A 26,827-nucleotide genomic window follows, 5' to 3' on the forward strand; every position below is an offset into this window, starting at 1 on the left:
TGATCTACTTCAGTTTATTTGAATCTAAAACAGTACTTTGTGCTCTCAGGTGAATCTCAACTTAAGGTGCAATATGTCAATCTTTCAGTCAGGTGTATTATTACTCCTATTTGCAATATCAATACTCCAGTCAGGAGTACTATCATCCAATCAGTACCTGTTGTTCATATTTTTATTTATTATTTATATTGTTTATATTGCTTGTTTGATATTATAATGTCTTTTTTTACTGATGCCCTATTCTTGCTATCCACTTTGCTGCTGTAATACCTGAAACTTCTCCACTGTGGGACTAATAAAAGTATATCTTATCTTATCTTATCTTATCTTATCTTATCTTATCTTATCTTATCTTATCTTATCTTATCTTATCTTATCTTATCTTACTTCGTCCACACATGAGGACATAAACATGGTGTCCAAACCTTTCAAGATGCTGATGTGATGAAGTGGCTGTTGCGCTGGATCAAGGTGTGTCAGTGATTTTAGGGTTACAGGGGTTAGATTGGATAATAGCTTAGTTATGTAAGGCCACCGCACAGGATTGGCCTGAGCTGAGCATGCGCAGAGCGTCGCACCTCACAACATAATAAACCCAGCGCGTATTTACGGAATTTAAATTGAACGAGGAGAGTTTGGAAGAAAAGCGAAGGTTCCCAGTGAAGGTAAGTTCATGTGTGTCCATGCTGCTTCCTGCGGCTGTGCGTGCGTGTCTATCTGTGTGTGTTTTAAGTGTGTGTGTGCGTGCTGCTCACTGGGTATTTTGTTGGCGCACTTATGGAATTAGAGGCAGAAACGAGGCCGGCCGCGGCATCTGCTGGAGTGGAGAGCAGGCAGGCAGTAAATATAGACTATCGCCAGTACACGCAGTCCTCACAGCCTCATGATGGCCTCAGACAGCAGCGGGACCCGCAGCCTCCACGCGTCGTTCGCTGGAGGCGACGCGCGCAACACAGTTGTGTCTCAGTTTTTACTGGGTACAAAATGTTCTGCATGTCCGAAGATGAAACTGCTGCTTTATACTTTTCCACAGTTTGCCATAAACTTTCACAGCGCTCTCATTCAAGTTCAGCAATCCAGTGTTTCAGTACAATGAGCTGTGATTTGTGGCGCATTCATTTAACTTTTTGTTTTGGGATCCTCTCACAGACTCACACCTTTAACCTGTTGAACTCATTGGGGTAAATATGGATTTATTATGCTTTTAAAGAAAGTGGAGCAGACCTGTACAGCTGGACGGTCACTGACTGTCTGCATGTCTGAAAACTGTTGGAAGGCTTGTGTTACTGCTGCTGGGACACAGTGAGAGTCACCATCACTTGCAGCGTGCATAGAGAGCACACGCCCCCTCCCCCCGTTCACACACACACACACACACACACACACACACACACACACACACACACACACACACACACACACACACACAGTGACTTTGGAACTCTTTGTTCCCCTTCACTTTATCACGCTTTCAGACTGTATTTGCCCTCGTTAGTGTCCCTCTGTTCAGCCGCTTGTTGGACGCTTTGTGCGTCCCTGAAAGAAAAAGTGCCCACTCAGCGTTTTGCGCAGCCTCGTTTTCCAGCCTGTCTTCAGTTTGAACGACCCTCTTCATTCAGGCATTTTCATTAAAAGTCTGTAATCGCACGGGATTATCGGCTTTGGACGTTCACGAACTGAAAGAATGAGGCGTACAGCGCAGTCTGCTCATATGAAGCTCCTGCTGTCTGAACATCATGTACCAAAAGTCACTGTTTTCACTTTTCCTGTCCTTCTGCCTGTCAAAAGCAAAACAAGATGGTAAAATCAGGGGCAGCTGGACTTGTTGTAGACACTTGAAAACATTTTTCCTCTCATCTTCACTTCTAACTGGCTGGTGGGGAGTCCCAGGTATTTAACCTTTTTTAAAACTGAAGCACTTGGGTGTGGCTGGCTGTGTGAACATCATGTGTTCAGGTTGTTAAACCTCCAGGGAAGGGATGAAAGGACAGAGTTGTAGACCACCTCCTCTGCTGAGGGATGGTTTCTCTATCTTTATGTTAATGGCCAATGCTGCATTTACATCCTGCTGGCAGAGTGGGAAGAACAGGAAAACCCTGTCTTAATCTGACAGGGGAACCATCGCACATATTACAAGATGGCCTTGTAGTCACATGAGATAAATGGACACAAAGCCCACGTGAGCTGTTTTCATTGTAGAAGTTTAAGTGCACCATGGTAAGAATGGTGCATAGCTCCTCTGCTGCTGCAAAATAAGAGTTAATATTGGATTTTAATTGGATGTTGCAGCCAGCGATGGTGGCTTTGCCGCCATTTTGCCACCAGTTCCTTCCAGCCATCGTAGAAATGTTGCACAAGCTTGTTTTTTTTTAACAACATTTGAGGCCAGGCGTTGAGTCTTCGGCATGGTGCCCAGTGGGATTGGTTTCAGAGAAGGCAAGTGAAATATGTGGTTTATAGATGCATGCATGGTATTCACTACTCCCTTCCCCTGGGGGAGCACTGGACCTGCTTTCACCAGAGTCATGCATGCATCTGCGCACACACACACACACACACACACACACACACACACACACACACACACACACACACACACACACACAGTCAGCTGCCAGCTTTGTTTTCTCTCTCGCTCACTCGCGCAAAAGACAGACTGGACTTTCTGCTTTGCTGGTGATGCTCAGTGACAGTGTGTTTGTGGGTGTCAGTGGGAGACAGAGCAGGATGGGGGACAGCATGAGAGCATACATAATTGATATGGGTCTGTACATGTGGCCTGTGTTGGTTTTTATTGAATACATTTGCTTGTTGTCATCCAAGTCTGTAAAATGAACAGAAACTCCCTGGCAGACCAGAAGGTGATTTGATATTTCTGACCCAGAAATGGTCAAGTTCTCCATGTCATGGGATTAACGTTATCCCTAGATGTCCTAGATGTTTCTTGCACTCAGTGTAATGATAAGCCTGATTTAAAAAAAAAAAAAAAAAAAAAAAAAATCTCTGCATGAAACAGCTGCAGTGCACTGTTTAAGTGCAAGTGCACAACATATAGGTGATTCTGCTTTAAAAACTGAGAAGTCATGAATTAACTAAATAGCTTACATCACAGTTTAAAGTTGAAAACTGTGCAGAATAGCCTTCCAGTCTGCTGTGTCACACTGCTGAGGGTTGAAGCTAGAGCTTGGAACGGTGTCATAAGAATTAATTAAGGTACTGTCAATATTTGAAGCCTGTGTAATTGCGTGCCACTGTACAAACCTTAACTGCTGTTGGCATGCATGTGCACAATACCTTCTGTCGGTGCTGCAGGTCTAATGAGGCCTTTATATGAAACACCCTACAAGCAGCTGAATTGAAGTTAGCAAATTATTTATCACAAAGAATCACCCATTCACCTAAACCAGCAAAGACTGCTTTCACCGCTTTAGTGCACATTCAAATGTGTACTAAGAGACAAATTGTCCATGTTTCGTAGTGGATACCAGGACAGGAGCGCAGCGTCTGATTGGTCTATGGATGGATCTGTGGTATTTAAACTCCCTGCCTCAAGGGAGAGGTTAGCTGTGACACACAAACATAACACAAATGGGACTTTCTGCTTGACTGGTGATGTTCAGTGACAGTGTGTGAGTGGGCTGTTGGGAGAAATAGGGAGGTCGGGGACAGTACAGTAGGATACATAATGTGTTGGGGGTGGATACAATTAAACACCATAGCTGACTGCTGCTATGTATTTGTATATACATACACACATACAAGTTACATTTGACACTAAGGCGTAGAGTGACGGGGAACAATGGGTTAATTTAAGACGGAAGAGAAAGAGCTGTAAAAGACTCTCCTGCCTCCAGGTTGTTTTGATGTTGCCATAAATGTGAAGGCATTGGCATCTCCTCCAAGTTTAGTTTACATGCTCAGGAAACTGGTCCTGCAGGAAGCTCACACTAAATGATGAAAACTTGATTATAGTAATAAAATTTGCATAAATAAAGATTTTTTTGTGTGAGCTGACACACACTCCTGTTGAGTGAGCTTCATTATTTGTTGATGTGTGCATAGTTTGTGTTTTAAAGGCTAGAGGTTAAGTTTAAACCTAAAGTCAAATCTAGTGGAAATTCCCATCTTATACAACTTCTATAAACTCACAGTAATCAACATGTGTTCAAGGCTCTCTCACCAAACTGCTCTCACAGGTTCATCCCTGGTTGTTGCACTGCACTGTGCACTTATGATTCAAGTGTGCTGCTGTGGTTCCATGCACATCACTGCTAAAACACCAGATCAACCAGACCATTGAGATTCAACATGAGCGTGGACAGAGTGTTGATAGTTTTGGATTTCCTCACTTTTCTATACATTCAGAATGGCATCTCCTTTATGTGCATCACAGTCTGTCAGCCCTGTGTTAGTGTAGGCCTGTGTCTTGTTTGACATTTTTGCTACTAGGTACTCCATCTGGCCAACCAGTATGAGCCACTGGTGCAGTGACATGCCCATGATCCCACACTGGCTTCCCACATAGCCACTGGAGACTGCAGCCAGGTATTTGACCTTGGTTGCTGCTGTAGTAGGCAAATATTTTGCATTAGTTTTCTTTCTGCAGTCACCTTATGAAAAGTTGAAACCACTCACATTCTGTAGTCATGTTTAAGTATGCTTGCAATGTCAATGGGTGTTTCTAGCTGAGAGGGCTCCGAGTCTGAACAGGAAACTTTAGCAAAACATGGAGTGACGGTCTGAGTCATGCATGTATTTCTGTCAAGCTTGTGTGAGCAGTTGTTGAAGCCTTGTGAATGAGCTTGTGCGTAGAAGTGGGTGTGTAAGTATGTGTAGAAAATAATCTAGGACCTCCTTTTCCCCCAGCGCCACTTTGTAGCTGTTAACCCTGTTTGCTTGCTACTACAGCCTCCTGTACCTGACAGGACATTTGCCTAGTTTTACATAGTTCTAAGCCAGCCTATAGTAATGGATACAGAGTTTGTTGTGGTGTGAAAAGGTGGTGAAGCTGGTTTAGGGTTCGTTTGCTTTTGACTCAAAGTTGATCATAGCAGGAGTGTGTTATTTAGTAAGACGCTTTAATGGAATCACACCCTGGAGTCTAACAGAGGCTAATCTAAAATATGCTTCAAAGTTATTGATGTTACATTTCTTGAATGAACTTGGAATCCAGCATCATGTCAAATGATCAACAATCAGGTCAAGCTAATTCAGTTATTCATACGTGTAGAAGATCTCACAAGTTAGATTTTTTCTGAAAACATAGCTCCATAACGCAGTGCAGTGCAGTGCAGTGCAGCAGGTGTCTGTGATGTTTAGGATATGTAGACCTTCACAATACATGAACCTGCCACAGTCACAGCCATGGTACAGAATGTTGCTGTATTTTACATGTTCAGCTACTAAAACCTCACCCATAGTATTTCATGTCACAAAAACTATTAAATGACTTGTCGGTGCAAGTTGATTGGCAAATGTCTTGTGTAGGCGCACTGAATGTGGCACAGGCTCAAAGCAAACACCGTAAACATAGCTGTAACTCTGTAGTAAATCACTGTGGATGTGTGGAGCTTAGCCAATGGAAATGACAGGCCTCATGTCAGCATCGCTGCACAGCATGACTGTTCGAGTGTGTACAGTCATTTCTTCTTATGCTCACAAAAATGGTCTAAATTAGTTCTGTTTGATAAAGCCAATCTTTTATTTAGTCATGCACTTAATTTCTAACCAACATGATTTAGAATCGGCTCTATTCTGTAATTTAGGCTGGAGAATCAAAATAATCGCCCAACCCTACTATACATTTTCTATAATAGTCTGCCTGTATGCTAAATGTACTGCAATTATATAGCGCTTTCTGATGTACTGACTGCTTTACAACATGCACCACATTCACACACAGCAATTTGGACCGGAGATCGAACCACCAACCACCTGATTGGTGGACGACCTGCTCTACCTCCTGAGTGACAGCTACTCCTATGTTGTCTGTGAAGCTTCACAGTCTTCCAGGTTATGGCTGTCCAAGGGGGGTGAGTCTCGGGTGGCTGGACTTGGTGCTACATACCTGAAAACATTTGGCCTCTCATTCATTCAGTGTCTTTCATCAGACGGACATAACCCTTGACATGTTTGTCCCTGCAGTGTTACTGCTTTCATTCACGCCACAGCTGTACCAGCCTTTTCCTTCAAATGTTGCTCGGTCTTGAGGTGGGAAGTTGGTGGTACAGATTTATCTGAATATTGCTCCCATTCACACATGATGATATCAGAATCAGAAATACTTTATTGATCCCTGAGGGGAAATTGTTTTAATGATATGATATACAATACAATATATGGGATGATATACAAAACTTCAAACCGGTTTCATATAAAGACACAGACATGACCAATGACACCTGATTTTACCAATAGGTGCAACTGCATGACGTTATCATGTTCTTATTTCTCACAGCTACCATTCTAAACTTTTCTTCTGCTAATGTTTAACATGGACATAATAAAAAAATAAGACTTCCATTGTGCAATGATTTGAGATCAGAGCTCCCAGTCAGAAACACAGCCTCTGATTGGGCAACAGATTCTGCCCAAGGCATCATGGAATTGCCAGTGAATGACTAACAACCATGCTAACAATAACCATAACTGTTTTCCACACTGAAAAATGAAAAATGATGACAGAAGGCATTCAGTGTTGGATTTTTTGGGTTTATTTTACAGAGTCTTCTAAAAGGCACTGCAGTTCAAGGCTGAATCACAAAGCTTCTGAGAGGGATATGATCACGTCGGAGCCATCACTGGAGCCGACATGTCGTATAGGACGTTGTCGACCTGGTTGCTGATAACAGTGTTGCGTTCGTTCTTCCTTTCTTCACCACCTGCACTGTTGCTGTTCTTCCGGGATCTTGTGGATGTTTTAACAAAGGTCCAGTGAGGATCCACTAGCTTTAAGCGTATCCCTCATATGTTTGTGCTCCTTCTCTTGGGCCTGGGCCCTTGTTGGTAGACTGTGAGCTCTGTGTTGCTGTATTTACTCCTACTGAAACAAAGATTGCTGTTGATTTGAAACAGACTGGGTTTTCTCTGCATGTGGCTGCCTGCTGTGAGTCTCTTGGCAGCTTTTAGTTTGGTTATAAAAGCCATTGACTCAGTTTTAATTGGCTTCACCTTAGAGGCAAATGTTTCGACAGATTAGCCAAGTTAGCTTCAGGTGCTCCTTCACAGCCACTGAATCTAAATCAATCAAAGCAGTTCTGCCTCTGTCTTCCCTCCAGGAACAATTATAATAAAAAGACATAGTAAGAAGAAACTAGTCTTCTTGTCCTAACTAAAGCTCACCTAATAAGGTAACCATCACAGTTTATTAGTCTCAATAGAGATCACTGAGGATTATCTGGGATTTGGGGTGGCAGGTGGATTGGATCAGGTTACTGCCACCACGTGTCAAGGTCAAGTTTATCCCACATGGAAACAAGAGCTGGACGTTGTGGCAAAAATATGATTTGATATTTTTTTTCTACACTTATTTTTTTAAATGGCACAATTTGCATAAAAAACTTTTTTATCTGTTGACATTTGCTATCTCTTCATAAAACTCCTTCAAATATTCAAATCTTCATCTGAATTGCCACTTGGATGCTGGCAGGCTGGCTTCCTTAAAACTGTAGAAGACAACTGCAGAAACACTGCCCTCATTTCTAGACTAAATACATCATATCGGGCCAACAAGGCCATCTTATTTCAAGAGCTCTTTCAAATGTGGCCCAGAACATTAAAAGTAAGTTGTGTAGACAGCTGTACATTACAGACACGGGTCCAATGTTTAAACAGCGCACTCTGGGGTATATCTTAAGCTGGCATGCTCTGAATTCAGTGGTTGATTCATTTGATTCACCCTCATACAGACCCTGTGATTGGCTCAGGACATCCCAGCTTCCTAGTTATTCATGAAACATAAGAGCTTGTGTTTCCTGCGGAACCAAAAGTTTGCTGTGGAGGCAATGTTGGAAAGTCTGACACTGAATAGTTTTTGTAAAGCTTTGAATTGAATTTATAGATCAGTACTGTGCCTTGATAGATACCATTACTGTGAACCATCCATCCATCCATTATCTATACCGCCTATCCCTTTCGGGGTTGCGGGGGGCTGGAGCCTATCCCAGCTACAATGGGCGAGAGGCGGGGTACACCCTGAACCGGTCGCCAGCCGATTGCAGGGCCACATGCAAAGACAGACAAACATTCACACTCACACTCACACCTACGGACAATTTTGAGTCATCATTTAACCTAATGAGCATGTTCTTGGTCTGTGGGAGGAAGCCGGAGTACCCAGAGAGAACCCACGCATGCACGGGAAGAACATGCAAACTTCACACAGAAAGGCCCCGCCTGACCCGGGGATCGAACCCATTACTGTGATATGAAATTATATACACTGTGATAGAAGATGTGGATGATTTTCCCAATCTCCCCGGCTGCCATTAATAAAGTTACATTGTCCAACCCTAACTGTTGTTACTGTTGCTGGTTTTGGTCTTTTCTTCTGATTTGTCAACAATAAGAAAAATCTAGAAAAACACAAGCCATATTCTTAAAATATTAGAGATCAAAATTGGTGCTTTACACATCCTTCCTTTACTGCTGCCAAGGATTTGGTCACTTAAAGTGCATTTGAATCTTAATTCATTCAGAACTCAAGATCATACAAGTATTTTGCCTGCTTCATTGAAAGGCTCCATTCCACCTGTGCTTGAGCTCTTAAATAGCTTTCACTACTAACTTAAATAATTTTTGAGAGATAAGTTAAAGGCCTTCTCTGTCATTGTATCACATCATGGTCGCCTTCTTGACAGTTCCAGATGTGTCTTGGTGGGGTGACAGTAATGGCTGACTGAGGGCTGAACACTGCTCCTTCTCACTGCTGTCTGTTGTGCAGGGATGAAGTTCCCCGTGGATCTCCTGGCTGATGTTAGCCAGGCAGAGCTGGAGCGGTTGGCCCGCAACTACATGCACAACCTCCTCTTCAGCAACCCTGATTGTCCTGAACACCTCACCCTCTCTGACTCCACCCAGGTAAACTACACCACACACAGGACATCTGTGGAGACCAGGGCTGTCCTCGCTCACTGCTGACTGAACCATTATGCTACCTTTCAGCCATGTGTGTCATGTAGGGTCCTAAATGTCACCAAGAGCAGAATTCAGTGTCTTAAAAGTAGTGTGTCAAAATCTTTGGGCCAGGATGTGTCAGAACTACTTCTACTGTGAAAATCACAGTGGAGGTTCAACTAGGACTCCCTGAAAGATAACATCAAAGAGGAAAGTGATGTAGTGGAATAAAAACAGTGGTTAGATGATAAATTAGACTTAATCCATCAGTCAGTATGCTGCTGTGGTTTTCACCACAGAGCAGCACCAAACTACTGGATTTAGTGGCTGCTTAACAAGACCAAGCAGTTTTATTCAACCAGACACCACATCCAAATTTGCATGCTTGCAGTGGCATAATGGCTGCTTGTGACCTTCACGTTATTCCTTCGATCTACACTACACTGTACACGGGCTCCGTGAATGACGTGGTCAAAGACAAGCAGGTGTTTGTGATTTCAGAAGAATGTACACCAACTTGTATATTCTATGTTGCAACAAGATGAGTTTACATCATTTTTGTCCTCTGGGCATAATATAATATAATATGATACAGAACTGTTCAAATCTGTAAGCATTTGTGTAAACACGTCTCATTATTCCAAAAGATTTCCTTTGAAGGGGGGTGTTTAGGAACCACTGCAGGACAGCACAATACATAATAACACTCCCTCAAAGACATGGCCTTGCGCTGATAGTGTAAGCAAAAACAAATGACAGCCTTCAATAATAATTGTAAATCTTGAATTATTATTAGGATGCTGTACTATAAATCAAAAGCAGTGCTGGAGGTATCTATGGCAGGACTCCTGTAACCACCGCCTAAACCCCATGAGTCAAGTATAAATCAAGCTTTATTCTCCAGCTGTAGTCTTTGAACCAGTAGTAACATCACAGAAAGCTCATAGTAGGGCCACTGAATGCTTGGATCATCAGCCTGCAGCTCAGACTGGCTTCTGCTGAGACGATGCTGTTCATGGTTCACGCTGCCTGCGCTCCGGCAACAGTCATGGCTGGATGATTATGTTTTTGTGTTGTCTGTCCGTTCATCCAGACGTCTGTCCGTCCCATTCTCCATTCTCGTAAATGCAACATCTCAATGTCTGGAGGGAATCTCTGGCTCAAGAATGAAGTGATTAGAATGCAGTGGTCAGAGGTCACTGTGACCACACAGCACACATTTTTGACCATAACTCTGGAGTTAATTAGCTAATTACGACAAAATGTCACACAAATATCTCATAGAATGAAATGATAAAGGGATGAAATTTTATGTCCAAAAGGTCAAAGTGATGTCACAATGTTCTGCAAAAACCATTTTAGGCCATTGCTCAGCACCATAACTCAGGAGGAGAGCAGAAGGGCAGACTGTGACCATGTTTCACGTTTGGTCAGAGACTGAATTGATGACACTAATGTTCAAACTGTTCTGATTGTTCAGATCTTCTGTGCTGTCGGGTTGAAGATGTGTGTGCAGTGTCCATGTGTTAGAGTTTGTAGCTTCTTTGCAGCAACATCTATATTTGAAGCACTGTAATCCATCACAAGCTCATTGGTTTTGCTGATATTGAGCTTCAGGTGATTGTCGTTGCCTCATGATGAAGCTCTCTATCAGTCCTCTGTGCTCCTCTGGAAAAATAGTCTCTAAGTGAAGACAGCAAGTTTCTCACTGGAATCACACATGTCATTATAGTGATAACCTCCATTTCACCACAAAATACACTTAATACCTTTTTTTTTTTTTTTTTTTTTTTACTAAATCCCTTCAAAGTCTTCACTATATATGTTCTATGAGTCTGGACAGACATGTTATGGATGTGTTTGGATTTAAATACAACTTGACTGGATGGCAGTGGCATTCAACTGTGAGGCAGAGACTCTAGTTTTCACTTTCAGTACATCACTGAAATCATACACGTGGACTGTGGTGCAGTTGAAGGCTGTGATTGAGTGTACTGAGTCGTCTGTCTGTCCTCAGGTCGCCATAAGCATTTCTAGTGTGGGCTTCGTTCCTCTGTATGGATCCAGTGTTAAAGAGAAGATCCTGGCCCTCTTCTCTCCCAGTGGCTCTATGAATGCTGTGGCTCTGTACCTGCTGGGCCAGTGGTGGACAGTGGACGACATTCTCAAGACAGCAGACCCTGCACGAGATGGAGCTGTGGAGGTATGACGAGGTGTTTCACCAGCAAGGAAGTCCACTTCTCACTATATCTCTCACTATATCTCTCACTCCCGTGTTCACCTGGGGTATCCTCCATAAAATATACCAATGGTGACGAAAGAGAACTGGGTCCCCGGGCACCGCTGGCAGCCCACCGCTCCTGGTCTGCCACGTCACCTGACGAATTCAAACACATATGTGATACGGTAATATTACATTAAGAATCACGTTTTTCTGTGTGTGTGTGTGTGTGTGTGTGTGTGTGTGTGTGTGTGTGTGTGTGTGTGTGTGTGTGTGTGTGTGTGTGTGTGTGCGTGCGTGCGTGCGTGCGTGCGTGCGTGTGTGTGTGTTCCTCAGGTGGAGACAATAGGAGAAAGAATAGTTTTATACATCCTTAACCGTGTCATCTATAGAGACAAGGAGAGGGGCTCTGAGGAGCGTCCCTTCCTCTGCCATGAAGAAAAAGATTATGCAAAAATCATCTGGAATAATGGAGAGGCTGTTGGCTTCTACTCAGTCAAACCCTCAGGTAATTTATGTCATTTTAAATGCATTCATCTCCAATGACATATCTCAGCTGTTGTCTGGTTATCTTTGGTCTGCAGTTTGCTTTCTGTTGGTATCTATGATGAAGAACAGCCACATTTATGAGAAATTTCTCAACCGTATGTACTGACATTGTAAATGATGTCAGCTTAGTTGTTTCAACCACTGTGTGATGTTTGAGAGTGTTCAGCACAAAAGGAAGTTTGTATCCACATAGGACCTGGTTTAGTCCATGTGTGATAAATGATTGTTTGTTTCATGCTTTTCTGAGTGTCGTCAGGAGTCTGTTTGTTTTTGTTTCCCTTCTAGGCAGCTTATGCAATTCTTTTTCAACCAAAAGCTATCAGCTCCCTGTGATGGACTCCATATTTGTCAGGAAATGTCAGCGTGGTAAAGGCTTTGGCCTCCAGATGCTGAAGGACTTTGTGCTCAGCTTCAATGAAGACTGTCTGGGGTTGAGGTACCCCCTCACGAAACCCATGTATAAAGGTACATGAGTCCACCCTGCAGCTACTACACCTTACTGATATGAACAGTATTAGTCTACTTTCTCACAGTCAGCAGTGTTTGTGCTGGTGTTTCATGAACTTAAAGCAGTACATCACTGTAAGTTCAGTGCACTCCTCTGTCTTTCTAGTGTGTGAGAAGTACCTGTGTCAGTACCCAGGAGACGCAGACCTGCTGTGGGAGGTTGAGAGCATAGGTGGGCCCAACCAGAGGACCAATATCTCCAGCAAGATCCAGGCAATGAGTCTGAGTGGTAAGAAATAACACAAGTTACACAGTAGAGCTAGATTGATCAGTTGCCTGGGACAGTATCACCAACGATTAGACCATAAAGGACGTCTTTTCAGTCAAACATTTTGTGTTCAAATACTGCATGTCTTACTCTGTTTCTCAGCAGTGTCCAAGAGTCTCTCATTCACAGAGGAATCAGTGATTACTGAGGTGACTGAAACAGATGTGGTGATGGAAGCAAACACCACACAAATAAAAGAAGCTGAATCGATGGAATGCACAGTTGAAATTGTGGTACGTTATTAGAATTTCTTCCAATTTCTTCCAAACATTTATTTGAGAAACAAATCGTTTCTACAAATAAAAATGCTCCCTGTGATTTTGACTTGTAGGAGGAAGTAACAGTAATGAGAACTACCAAAGGTGAGCATCCCATCATCTTACATCTACAGTGTCATTGTTTTTAATGTGTTAGTATACATTGTAACAGTTGTGACTATTTCAGAGGCTGAATTGCCTGTTGCAGCCCGGGGTAGGAGTGGTGGCTCAAAACGAAGGAATGTGGGCGAAAAGATCACTGAGGACAAGTCAGAAAAAGTTATCAGGTCTGTATGAATGAAACTGTTAAATCATGAATCATATTCATTAGTCATGCTCATCAGTGAATTATGTAATACAATTCAAATTGGTTTGAGGTTATATTGAGACTTGAGTTGAAGGTTTACATTGTGCCACCCTGCACCAAATACAAATAAAATTTAGAGGTCAGCAGTAAGTTCATTAGTTGTCCTGACTGTTTTGGCAAGAAGGCATCTTGTCAGAATCCAATTTTGAGACGGTGATTTTTGCTGTCACACCATCAGATAGGTACAATAGATTGTATCAGTAGTGGATGGAACTTCCGGTTTTGAAAGGTGAACCCAATGTGGAAGTGCCTTAAACCTTTATTCTTTCACTGGCTGCAAAAGGAATGTGACTGTGTGTAAGCTTATGAGAAAATGATGCAACTTCTCACTTCATTTATTACCTCAGTAAACATGTTCTGAATGACTGTATGGTCTTCTTCAATATAATGTGATATTCATTAGTAAATGATGGTCCCATTTATAGTAAAATAGACAATATAGCAGGGTATGCGTAAAGGAACAGCTATCTTGTGATTTACAGTTTGCTACCATGGCGCGTCCTCATGCTCTCAGTCAGGTCCTGTCAGGATAGAGACGTAGCAATGTATATTCATGGCAGCTCCACCCTCTCATCCACATCCGGTCACTTCTGACTCCAAAAAATGGCCATAATGCAAACTCAAGGCTTCAAAACTGTAGTCCACAAACTAGTGGGTGATGTCACGGTGGGTTTACACCATATAATGGCTGAAATTAACAAGTGATATCCAACATCTTTTAGAATCGAGGATATTGAAGCAGAAAACCCCAGAGAGGAGCAAGTTTCGGCACAACAGAAGATAGAAATACATGTCTCTGAATTGGTGCAGACTGAGGTGTGTATATGCAAAAATTTGTCTATTTTTCTATATGAGCAGCACAGAAACTTGACACTGTGAGTCAGTTTTCTATGTCTATTTTTAGGTCATATTCAGTTTGGCCCCTGAAGAAAACAAAGAAGACGTCGCTGATGCTGCACCTAAAGAGGAAGCTGCTACAATGTCAGACAAACCAGCCACAGAGCTAGTCACACAAGACCTACAAGAAGTGGATGACACATCAGCACCTACACCTGAAGAGCCACGTGTAGAAGATGATGCCACGAAGCCTCTGAACACCACCTCCCATGACTCAAAGATAACAGTTGAGAATGTGGCATCAGAAATTGAAGCAGAGGAAGAGTGTGACACTGCAGTGCTGGTAGTCTCTGAAGAAGTTTTAGAGGTACACAAGGAAGCAGAAACTCTGAACAAAATGGAAGAGGGAACTCAAATTGAGCTCACTGATGAAAAGTCAGAAGAAATAGTTCCTCAACATGAGTTAAGTCAGTTTACTCAAACATCAGAGGGAGGTGAGACTGGAAAAACTGGAAGAACTGTTGTAAAGGCCATAAAAACTGTACAGAGTGAAACCCCCAGACGGACATCTGAGCGGCACAGAAAGACAGAGGAGGGGGTCAAAGAGGAAACGGCAGCCCAGGATGGACAGAGAGTTTTGAGAAGAAGAACTGTTACGAGCATCTCCACGCCTAAACACAAGTATACACGGCACAGCCAGAGACTATGTGAAGAACTAGAAAAAGAGGTAGATGAAGTGGCAGAGGACAACAAACTTTCTACAAGTGAAACAGTGGAGGAACCAGCTGTAACTGAGGGACAAGAACCAGAGGAAATTACCCCTACAGAAGAGGATGTAGCTGCTGTGGAGGAATTGGGAGGAGAAAAAGAAGAGCAACAGCTGGAAGATGAACAACTGACAAATGAAGAGGAGACAGAGAAGCGAGAGGAGCTTGGAGTGGACGACACTGCACTGAGGGAGAGTTCAGCACAGCGTCCAGATACAGCAGACACTCTTACTGGGGAAAATGGGGATGAAAAGGTAACTGACGAATCTGAGAAAGAACAGAAAGGTGAGGAGGTGATGCAGGATAAACAAGAGGTGTGTGATGATGACATAGAGGAGCCCCCAGTTGTACATAGGAGAGCTCTGAGAGGCAGGCGCAAGGTCACCCCTAAGCCCACAACACGAAGCAAAATCCATCAAAAACAAGAAGAAGAGCGTACAGATGAAGCTGACCTGGGAGCAGGAGATTCTGCTAGTGCAGAGAAAGCTGATGAAAAGGCAACAGACAAAGAGGTGGGGGAACGCCACACGGCTGAACAAGAAGTGACTGATGAGAAAACAGAAGAAGAGGTATCAACCGAGGAATTAACTGTTGCAGAAGACGGTGCAGTTCCAGAGGCAGAGGAGGCAACAGAGGACGTTATACCTGTAACTGAGGTGAACGTGGAGGAGCGTAAGGAAGACCAGAAAGATGAAGAGACTGAGGGAGCGACAGAGGAAGTATCAGTGATGGACGCAGATAAAGAAGAAGAGGCAGATGACATGATACTAGAGCCTGCCAGTGTTGCTGCTGCTTCAACAGAAATACCTGATGATGGTCAAGATGAGGCTGTCTTGATAGTGGCTGAAGATTCTCAGGAAAAGGACATTGACTCTGAAATCCCCAAGCTCCAGAAAGCCACTGTCATCTTAGTGGACCTAAAAACAACCTGTCATCATGTAAGCGTGAAGGAGGCAGAAGAAACAGCAGCTGAGGGAGAGAGTGCTGCTCCAGGAAATGAACAGATGGAGCTGATGGCAGCAGAAGAGAAAGATGTTTCTAGTTGTGTTGCAGAAGAACAAACACCTGAGCCAGAAATGCTGGTGTTGGAAGAGGAGAATGGAGAGAAACAGGAAAACAGTACAGAAAAATCTGTAGATGTAGATGAAGCTGCAGAGGCAGAGACTGTTCAGATGGAAGAGCTTGAAGGAGACAGTTCTGATAAAGAAGAAGCAGAATCTGCCAAAGTGGAAGGGGAAGCAAGTGAAGCAGAGGCAGCGCCATTTATTGAAACAAGAGTTCTTAGAAGTGGAAGAAAGATGAGACAACGTATGAGACGAGAGGAAGACAACATAGATGACATTAGTACTGAAAAGAAAGAAGATGAAGCAGAAACATGCACTGCTGAGATAGAAGGAGAGGAGAAAGTTCTGGCAAAGACAATTTCAGCAGAGGAGAAGCAGTCTGCAGATACAGACAGTCCAGTTGTGGATGATGCTGAAGAGACTCTTCCATCAGCTGAAGTAGATGAGGCCATGAACTTGGAAGAGGAAGAAGCAGGAGTCAAAACCAGAGCTTTGAGAAGTAAAACAAAGACAGTCACAGCAACACCAAGACGCAAAATGACAAGAGGCAGAAAGCAAGCGGATGAACAAGAAGCAGAAGACAGTGAAGATGAAGAACCAGCTGTGGCAACAAGAGCACTAAGACGGGGGAGAATATCTGCCCCTGGCACACCAACAGGCAAACCCAGACAAACCCGGAAACAAATCCAGGAACAAGAGCAAAAGGGAGCTGAGGAATCTGAAAGTGTGGAGGAAAAAGGAGAAGAAGAGACAGCTAAGGAAGCAGCTGTAGAAAAGATGGATAAAGAGAGAGGGGAACAAACTGAGGAGGAGGCAGGAGGAAAGCTTAACGAGGAAGCAGCTTCTGAACCAGAAGAAAGTTTAGAGCAAGAAACAAATGTGGAGGAAGGGAAAGCTGCCGTGGAGGAAGATGTAGTGGAAGAGCAGCCAGAGGCCACATCCAAGACAGTAGCAGACAGGGAGGTAGAGGCCTCAGCTGAAGAATGCAATGAAGGGAAGCCAGTCATTGCAGGTGAGGAGATGGAACTACCACCAGTTGCTGTAACAAGATACCTGAGAAGTGGGGGAAAGACATCCAAAGCTCCAGAAAGCAGAAGGGGAAGGAGAAACCGTAAACAACACCAGAAAAAGGGGCCACAGGAATCAGCTGAGGAAGCAGAGGCAGAAGAGGAAGAAGAGGAGGAAGAAGCAGGGCTGGTATCAGCTGAAGAGCCACCAACAGAAGGGGGTGAGGGGAAAGGCTCAGTGGGGGATGAAATGGAGGTGGAGAAGGAGGAAGCTGTTATGGTAGAGATGGAAAAAGTTGTGTCAGAAGAAGGAACCATGACAGCAACTGAAGAGGAGGCTAACACAGCTGGAGTGACAGCTGCTACAGGTGATCTAGTACAAGAAGAGACTGACACACCGTCACCCAAACCCGCCACTGACTTAGCTGTAGTTACACCTAGTGAAGAGGAGGCAGCAGCTTCAGCAGAGGAGCAGCAGAGTGAGGAAATGGCACCTCAGCTTTCTGATCTTCAAAGAGTGACTGTGGTTTTAGTGGACTTGAAAAAAACTCATCATGAAGTCCCGGAAGACACAGCAGCTGTTGAAGAGGATGTTCCTGTAGAAAAGACTGCTACTGAGGTAGAAGAAGAGCAGAGCCAAGAAACAGTGGAAGAGGAAGAAACCACGGCAGAGGAGGATGTTCCTGGATCCCCTGTTGCAATAGAAAAAACTGAGTTGGAGAGTGTGTTAGTGGAAGAGGAAGGGATGGAGGAGAAAGACGAAGATGCAGTCACAATACAAGATGCAGGGAAGGGGACAGCTGAGGAGACAGTTGAAGGAGATGAAGCTAAAGTTGTTGAGGTGGAGGAGGAGGAGGAGGAGGAGGAGGAGGAGGAGGAGGAGGAACCTACCAACATCAAAACCAGAACACAGACACATAGAAAGCAAGCATTGAAAGACACACCAAGACGCAAATTGACAAGAGGCAGACAGAAAAAGGGTGAAGAAGAAAAGGAAGAAACTTCAGAAAGCACAGAAGAGGAACCAGAAGTTCCAGTCAGAGCTCTGAGGACAGGAAGGAAGTCTATCCCTGTTGCACAAAGATGTACAACAAAAAGAACACACAAGCAACTCCAGGAAGAAGAAGAAGAGGGAGGAGAGGAATCTACAGCCATGGAGGAAGAAGCTGAAGAACCACAGCAGATGATTGATCAGGAGAAGGGGGAGAGACTTGAAGTAGAGGAGGCAACTCAACAAGTAGAAAACGTAAAGCCAGAAATGGAGGTAGAGAAATCAGATACTGCAGTAGAGGAAGCTGATAATCCAGAGGAGGGACAGGCCGGCACTACTGAGACACTTGGAGATGAGGACACAGAAGCTCCAGTTGGACAAAGTGCTGATGAAGGAACGACCTTGGATGATGTTGCTGCTGAGGAAGCAGTCACAACACAGGATTCAGTGGAGGGGGGACAGTCAGCCTCCACATCTGAAGTGGCAGAAACTGCAGCTGGAGAAAGTGCCCAAGATGCACTGCTGACAGCTAAGGATGGCGAGGCAAAAGACGTTTCTGAAGAGGATGAAGCACCAGTTACTGAAACAAAAGTTTCGAGGAGGGGAAGAAGGTCTGCTGTTGCCACACCGAGACGAAAATCCAAAAGAGCCCGCAGGCAGTGTGAGACAGAGGAAGAGGGAGAAGACGAAGCTACTCCAGCTGAAGAGACGCAAGTGGAGGAAACCACAGCAGTACTGGATGAAGCCAAAGAAAAAGAGGAAAACCAAGATGAGAAGATTGAAGAAAAGAATGAGGGGGAAGCTGCAGCCCAGGAAGGAGAAACTACAGAGCCAGAAGTTGAGATGGCAAAAGAAGCTGTGGCAGAGGAATCGCTCACAGAACAAGAGACAGTGGACAAGGAACAGTCTGCTGTTTCAGAGACGTGTGAAGATGGACTGGGAGAGACTTCAATTGGAGAAAGTCCTGAAGAGACACCTAACACAGATGAGGGAGAGGTTCCTGCTGAGGAAGAAGTTCCAACTATTGAAACAAGAGTTCTTAGAAGTGGTGGGAAGGCAGTGAAAGCCACACCGAGATCCAAAACCACAAAAAGCCTACAGGAAGCAAATGAACAAGAGGATGCAGTCATGGAAGACAGTGCTGATACAGATGAGCCAGCAGGAAGAACAAGAGGTCTGAGGAGGACAAGGAGGTCTGCTCCTGCCACACCTAGACATAAATCCAAAAGAGCCCGCAGGCAGTGTGAGGCAGAGGAAGAGGCTGAAGAAGAGCCTGCACCTGCTGAAGAGACGGAAGGAGAGGAAGAAGAGACAGCTGTGGACGAGACTGACACAGTCAAAGTAGTAGAGGAGACAAAGACAGCTGAGGAAGAGGAAACCACAGTCCTAGAAACCTCTACGGCTGCTACACAAGTGGGATCTGACACTGCTGTTCTGTCTGTGGTGACAGAGGAGGAAGCTGTAACAACAAGAACACTGAGGAGCAAAACAAAAACTTCACATGCCACACCTCCACGAAGATCCAGAAGACAGAAAGACCCAGGAGTAGTGGAGACTCAGCAGCAGGATGAGGAAACGCAAGAGGTGCACCAATTGACTGATGAGTCAGCTGAAAACAGCGCGCTAAATGCTAAGCAAGAAGCAGAAACTGATGAGCCATCACCTGCTGGACAGGAGGCAGGGCGTCCAACTGAAGACACTGCAGAGGACCAGGTTCAGGACACAGCTGATCTGACAGAAGACAGAGTGGATGAACCAGTAGAGCCAGCTGGTGAAGAACCAGCAACAGAAGAGATGGAATCACAAGAGGAAGAGCCATCAGAAAGTGAAGAAGAGAAAACTGTGGACTCCTCAGCAGCAGAGGGCAGAAGTGTCAGAAGAAGGGTGAAAACTGTTGTAGACACAGCAGAAGACATCCAAAATCCAAAACGGAGATCCGTACGGAAAAGACCAAGAGTAGATTACAAGGAAAATGATGAGGTAGATGAGGGAGTTGAGACTGATGCAGTGGAATCAGATGAGGACAAAGCCAACAAGAAAGCTGAATGCTCTGCAGAAGAACCGAAGCTGGAGGACAGCAGGACAGAAGAACACTTACAGAGTAACGTGGGAGCTGTTGCGAGTGAAAATGGGAATGTCCTAAATTTAGTCTTAGATACAGATGAAGAGGCACAGACAGCTGGTTTGAGTCAGGAGGATGAAGACGATGAGCAGAGTGTGTCAGAGGAAGAGGAAGAGGCAGAGCCTGAAGTGATTCCAAGGAGGGTTTTAAGAGGGCGCTCAATTCCTTCACTAATAATCACAACCCCGTCGAAACCCAGACCCCGCAGCGCCAGAGTTCCAAAATCAGAGGAGTCTAAGGGAAAGAGCCCTGGAACAGCTCAGAGGAGAAGTCCCCGCAAGAGAAAAGGCACTGAGGTAACACCTGCTCACAAATCTAAGCGTCAGAACAGAGTGTAGGATGTTCTCAATGCTGTGACTGACACTGGCACAAAATGCACAAAGTAGTGCCGCCACCCAACTGGGAAATGCACCAAAAAAACCCTTCTCCTGTTTAATGTTGGAGTGTGTGGGTAGTGTGTAGCCTACACACTACCCACACACTCCAACATGTAACATGCACAATGCAGACTGACAAACTACTGTCGGATTCTCATCTTGATTTAAAGCGAGACTATGTAACTTTTGAACTCAGGAGTGTTACTGCTCTGCCTTACTTGGTCTGGTATGACCAGTAGCTTCTGGTGGTTAGCTTAACTGATGAGAAACTGTAGATATTAAGTAAGCTCACTGACTTAGCACTGGCCCTCCTCTACTGTCATGCTACTTTATGCATTTCCTCTTATCTTGTAACATGTGATAGACTTCTCCAGGTGTACACCACCCCTTGCCTAGTGTGAGCTGAGACAAGCTGAGCCCCCCATGATCCTACCAAAGATAAGTAGCTACAGATAATGACATTATCCTGTTACTGTTGCTTGTGACCACAGTAACCACTGCAACTGTTACATAGCCATGCTTTAAATCCACTATGTCCACAGTTCTGAAATGCAACCTTAAACGTTGGCCACATGCCCCTTCCATTGCTGAATTTACTCTCACCAGGATTGTCTCATTTATCTACTAACAATAACCTATGCCATCATTTCACACACTCTGTAATGACTTACACATTCTACACAACATGGCTTTAAAAGAGCTGAGACTCAGAGCAAACCCTGAATATTCGCACACGTGTGACAGGGGTGCAGTGGAAACTACTGTAAGTGCTGCATCACCATCACGTGTTATTTAACCCTCAGAACAGCTGGGCCATGTTCAGCCTGATAATAACACTGCATCAAAAGATCCGCTCTCATTGCTGTGAGAGTCAGTGATGTTCTATGAGCTCTAAAACACAGCTCCCAGTGAACAGGCTGAATCTGGCTCGTCTTGGGCTGCAGCACACGCCTTATTAGCTTCTTGAGATGGAAGATAACATGATTGTCACGGTGATACCTTTCAAGAGTTCTGTCATTCTAAACATCTGAGCAGTGTTCTGGTATCTGATGACCCTCATCTGACCTTCACAACTGTACTTCAGTAGTCAGTGTCATTATTGGAAGACTAGGATGGAAGGCTGCAGAGGTTCTACAGAGGTTAAGATTGAAATAATATTTGACATGCTGAAGGCAGCAGTGTGCCACAGCTGTGTTCATCTACCCAAACCTAAGGAAAATGTGTCAAGGCCACATGCTGTTTGTGAAAGTCCACACTTATTAATCAGAAAAGTGGGAGAAAAAATGAATGTATGTGAAGATCAATTCTATTTTTTATTTAAAATCATGCAAGTTTGAGCAAACACGCAATGAGTTCATAGAAGCCTGCACACAAACATAACGGGACCACATTTGATTGCTTGACTGTTTCTGAAAAAGCCATAATTTACATTTTAATAAGAATTTTTACAATTAGTGAATCCGTATTTTTATATTGTAAATATTTTCTTATATTTCATTAAAATGTGAATGTCTAGTTTGCGTTGTGTAATGTAGTGACTGAAGATGATGTTTTCAGTCTTTGTTTGAGAAATAATTCTGTTGACAAATCTCTCAACTGTAGTTTTTTTTACTGAGAAATATGCAACAGCATCCAGTGAGAACTGTGCTGAAATCAAATGAATTGGCCATATTTAATGTTATAGAAATGCTCAGACAAATATTTTTACACTACTAAGGAACCAGAAACTTTAGATTGAGTTTTATTTTGTGTGTTTTAGAATTTGTCTACGTTGATGAAAAATTATATTACCAAAACACGTTCTTGCTTTGCAACCATCAGCAGAACTCAGGTCTGAATAAAATGTTCTTTGCTTTCCATTTTACATGTAGAGATTTCAACATGGAGACCTGTGGGTGTTAGAGTACATCTTTTCTGTAACCCCCTCATGTGTGTTCCACTTTGAACTAACAATTTTCTGAAGTCATCATGTAATCAACGTCCTGAATCATCAACGTTAATGTTGTTCTTAATGATGTGATATTATTTAGTCAGCATTATATATTGTGACATCAGTTTAAGTCTTCGTTTGGTTGTTTGCATCATTTGGTGCAACATTTATTTAGCTGTGTGATGTACAACTGATCTTTCACAAATGTATTTGTCATTTAAGATCATTAACTGCATTTATTTTTCTTCTAATGTTTTATGTGGACTAACCTTTCTCTGTAAAGTAACTGAAATTCCTATTTTTTTGGCAAATAAAGATTTTTGAAGATGGTACTTCAACTGTTGTAGAATTATTTTTTTTGGGGGGGGGGGGGTGTACTGGATTAAAAGAAGAATTCCACATTCATCAGACTGGTCTATCTATTGTAGCGCCAGGCTCAAACTATTAACTATTTAGTTCACTTTAGCACATAAATGGAATGAACACTAGAAGTGTAACAGTCATTAGTAGCCATTGTTCCAGGGTCATAAATGTGCAAGATCTCCTTACGAGCATCACTGTGGCCGTAGCACATAACACAAGAAATCAGTAAGATCAATAATAATAACTGTGGGGTTCCAGTTGTCCAGAAGAGTTCCTCACCAGCAGCATCACAGCTCTAAGCAGCCACAGGCTCCTCTCTGGTCCTGAACAAAAAGATGCTGGATTCCTTTTAGAGTAATCTCAGTTAATTATGGTTTTTCAGAACAAAGAACAACAAAACCTGTCCTGTTAACTGTGTCATCATCAAATTCACTGAAACATGTACTAATGTTCTATTCATTTTTTTGGAAAGAGTTTGAGGTGCTTTAAATGAGCCTGTTAAAGCCTTTGAACTGACACCTTGCCTTCAAATGTAAGATACTAGATACAAGTTGTAACATTAGAGGCAAGAATAAGTCTATTTCATTTATAGTTTCTTGCATTGAGGAGAGGAACAGAGTTGTTTCTAAGAATGTCAAAGAGTCTAAGCAGCAGGTGGCAGTGTTGTTGGACTCACACTACACCAGTTTCCATGTTGTTACACACCCCATCCTGGGAACATGTATGATTTGTGCAGTACCTTTCTGGGTTGAGTTAGATGCATCGTCTTTTTTGTGAAGCACTGTTGCACTATCCAAGACAAATTTCCCCCTGGGAACAAAAAAAAGTTTGGTCTACTTTGCCTCACAATGGTTTGATCCACAGCGAGAAGAGACATTCATAGTTATTTGAGTAATTTTGACCCTGTATCACTGTCCTTCTCACCTGAAATCATGAAGTCTTGATATTATTCCCACTAAAGTTCTTGAAGAGGTTATTGACACAGTTGGGCCCAGTATTTTATTATCATTAATAGACAAAAAACATCTATTGACATCCATTTTTAAACATGCTGTCGTCAGACCTCATTTATAGAAACCTCATTTTGATCCTTCTGTTATTAATAATTTTAGGCCAATTTTCAAACTTCCATTTTTATCAAAAGTTTTAGAAAAAGTAGTTTCAGCTCATGTTTTAACCTTTCTGTGTCTTAATAACATCTTTGAGTTTCTGTCAGGTTTTCGACCTTTACATAGCACACACCCTGCCCTCCTCAAGTGACCAATCACTTCTGTCTAGCAGCTGACGGGGGAGAGCCGAATTTGAATTCTTTTCGCACAGTAGATTATCCCATTTTAAGTGACCATGTCAAAGCCTGAGCTGGGATCAAAGACACTGCACTGGTTTCACTGTTACCTTTTGGAAAGGTCACTTTAAGTGCTCATCCTCATTACCTAGGTTCAATTTTATTGTCCACCTGTATGCTTCCAAATCATCCAACACCCAGATGTACTTTCCCTAGAGACCTGGTGACCCAAAACCCCAGCAGCTGTCTTAGATCATCTTAGTGATGTCAACTTTTGCATGGCACAAATTTTTCTTCAACTCATTAACTCAAAATCAGAAAATGTATTGTTCAGTTTCTCAAACCCCGTCGGTCTCACTGAGAGTGGCCTTGAGCGACCTGCCTGATGAAATTAGGCTCAGAGAATCAGAGACTTCTTTTACATCACTTCTTAAAGCACATTGTTAAGACTTGCTTTATGTGATGATTTTTTATTTTGCATTTTTATTGCTTTTCATATGATGGAAACATCTCTCAGACTGCCTCTGAGTGATGCAGATCAGAGACCGATGACTTTCTCAGCCCAGGGTGTAGGAATAATGGAGGGTCCCTCCCCTCTCCAGGTAGCAGTCATGCTCATAGGTTCCCTTCTTCAACGGACGATGGCAGTCTCCCACCAGGTCATCGAAGAAGATGCCACTGTCGTACACCTCAAGCCTCAGTACGTCGTTCTCCTCAACCTGGAAGTAGTTGAACTCCTCCTCCCACCAGGGGTTTGGGTCATTGTTACGAACAGACGTTTCACCCAGAGAGGTGGAGCCACAGAACACCTTAACAAAGCCGTCTGTGGTTGCCAAGAGGTTGCTAGGAAGATCGCTGGCTCGCAGGTTGAACAGCCTTAGCTGGGCTTCAGTCTCGGTCAGACTGCAGAGGACCAGCAGGAGGAGAGCAAGACTGGAGGCCATGGCGTCACAGGAGGCTGTGGGTGAGGAACAGCAGATTTAAATCTGGTTGCATGGAGTCGCGTTTCAATCAATCATCCCATGTGAGAGTCTTATGACACAATCTTTTCAATGCTTGTGATTGCCAGTGTTATGCTTGAACAAGCGTTTGTCAAAAGACAGCATTTTTATAATTCTTACTTTCTACAATACAAACACATGGCAACCACTGTATCAGCAAATATTAACTGCAGGTCTGTGACAGGATGCAGACTGATTTCTGTATGAAAGTATGACATTCTAGACCTGCTGACCTACACACCTTTACTTTCCCATCATCACATGAACGTTAGCATTAGACAGAAATTGTGATGTGTGGAATTATCCAATATGGATTTGAATCTTAGGGATACTGGGTTGCTCAAGGACATCAGCGTTGGCTGGCTTGTAATGTGCTCCAGTTTAACAAGGATCATTTTGAGATTTGAGCCACTCTCAGATAAACCCTGTTCCCATTGCTCCAACCCTCCTTCAGTCATCTGCAGGTCTATCAAAGATCTTGGTGTAACCTTTCATTCTGACTTGAGTGTCCAAAAATCCCTGAGACCCCATCATGAGAATTCACAGATAATTCTGGGAAAATTGGGAAACGTGAAGAAATATGGCAGTATAAAATCAAATTGCAGCCCTCATATGGAACAGAATTAAGATGCACAATACAATGTATAAAAATCATTAGTGGTACGCTGATATCTGTGCTTGTGAGGCCAAGTCTGCAGCCACATCAGAGACTATTCACATTTTTTAAATTTCAAATGTTTTTCAGTGTTCAACTGAATAATATCCATCCATCCATCCATTTTCTATACCGCCTATCCCTTTCGGGGTTGTGGGGGGGCTGGAGTCTATCCCAGCTGTCAACAGGCGAGATCAACTGAATAATATATTAGCATTAAATAAGCATTCAATGGGCTGAACCCTTTTTTTTTTTTTTTTACTTATTTATGTTTCTAAATTTTGGTTCTCCCTAAGAAACAAGGACATTCATAAGGTTTTTTTTAAAAAAATGTATCACATTTAAAAAATGCAAATGATCACCTGTGGACGTTTATTTAGCTGATTTTAGATTTTAGTTTAAAATTAACATTTATATTATTATATATTATATTATATATAACAATTATCATTAGTGATACAGTGCTGAGCATTGAACACTCTTGTTATTCTGCGCGTTTCTTCTTCTTCAACTTCTTATTATTCATCTTCCGTAAAATTTCCCATTCAAAGTGAATGGGACGAGGCGAAAAAAGTGAAAAAAAATCAACCTTTTTCAAAGGACTACTGCTCCAGCATACTTTCACCTAGAGATGCCATTCCAACTTTAAAATGTAGACACAAGTCTTGTACATTGGTGTATCATTCCACGTTTTGATAGGTCGTATAGTTTTTGATCAATCACTGTTCAATGACCATGATCAATTTTGGAGAAATTTTGAGATTATAATGGGTGTGTATTGCACGGAATGTTTGTGCTAGAGTGGAGGAGACGTTCTGAAAAGTGTCTGAAATTTTGTCTTTCCACACTCCTCCAAAGCACAAATTTCACTCTAAGTGTGTGAAATTTTCCAAAGTTGTAGTGCCGCTTGTGCTGATTCTCACAATGTGCCTGGCTAAACAATAGCACTTACGATGTTTGACTTCTGCACCTCTGAGCGAGGAGAGTAACTCTGACCTGGCCCATAGGGTCCAATACAAATCAAAAACAGGAGAGACAGAAGCCAGCCATTTTTTAACTTGCTCTAAAATCCACATTTTTGACCCCAGCAAAAAACAAAGCGATCAGTGTGTACAGCAAAGCCTTGTAGCTTTGATGGTGAAGAA

At 43.1% G+C, this 26,827-nt stretch overlaps 2 protein-coding genes across 2 annotated transcripts; one reads left to right on the forward strand and one right to left on the reverse strand.

Annotated features, from left to right (window-relative positions):
- The first annotated feature begins 560 nt into the window (after positions 1-560).
- On the forward strand, positions 561-21,865 carry LOC139332256 (A-kinase anchor protein 12-like). The gene is made up of 13 exons (XM_070964020.1): positions 561-665; positions 8,942-9,078; positions 11,132-11,317; positions 11,672-11,843; positions 12,170-12,349; positions 12,498-12,620; positions 12,762-12,892; positions 12,991-13,021; positions 13,104-13,203; positions 14,006-14,099; positions 14,188-18,091; positions 18,233-20,527; positions 20,623-21,865. Exons 2-12 carry the CDS (start codon positions 8,944-8,946, stop codon positions 20,407-20,409), a joined length of 7,233 nt encoding a protein of 2,410 aa, XP_070820121.1. The 5' UTR covers positions 561-665; positions 8,942-8,943; the 3' UTR covers positions 20,410-20,527; positions 20,623-21,865.
- Positions 21,866-24,583: 2,718 nt separating this feature from the next.
- LOC139331965 (perforin-1-like) lies at positions 24,584-24,970 on the reverse strand. The gene has a single exon (XM_070963577.1). The coding sequence runs from the start codon at positions 24,968-24,970 to the stop codon at positions 24,584-24,586; it is 387 nt and encodes a 128-aa protein (XP_070819678.1).
- Positions 24,971-26,827: the final 1,857 nt, after the last annotated feature.

Source organism: Chaetodon trifascialis, chromosome 6 (genome assembly GCF_039877785.1).
Source record: "Chaetodon trifascialis isolate fChaTrf1 chromosome 6, fChaTrf1.hap1, whole genome shotgun sequence".
Lineage (NCBI taxonomy): Eukaryota > Metazoa > Chordata > Actinopteri > Chaetodontiformes > Chaetodontidae > Chaetodon > Chaetodon trifascialis.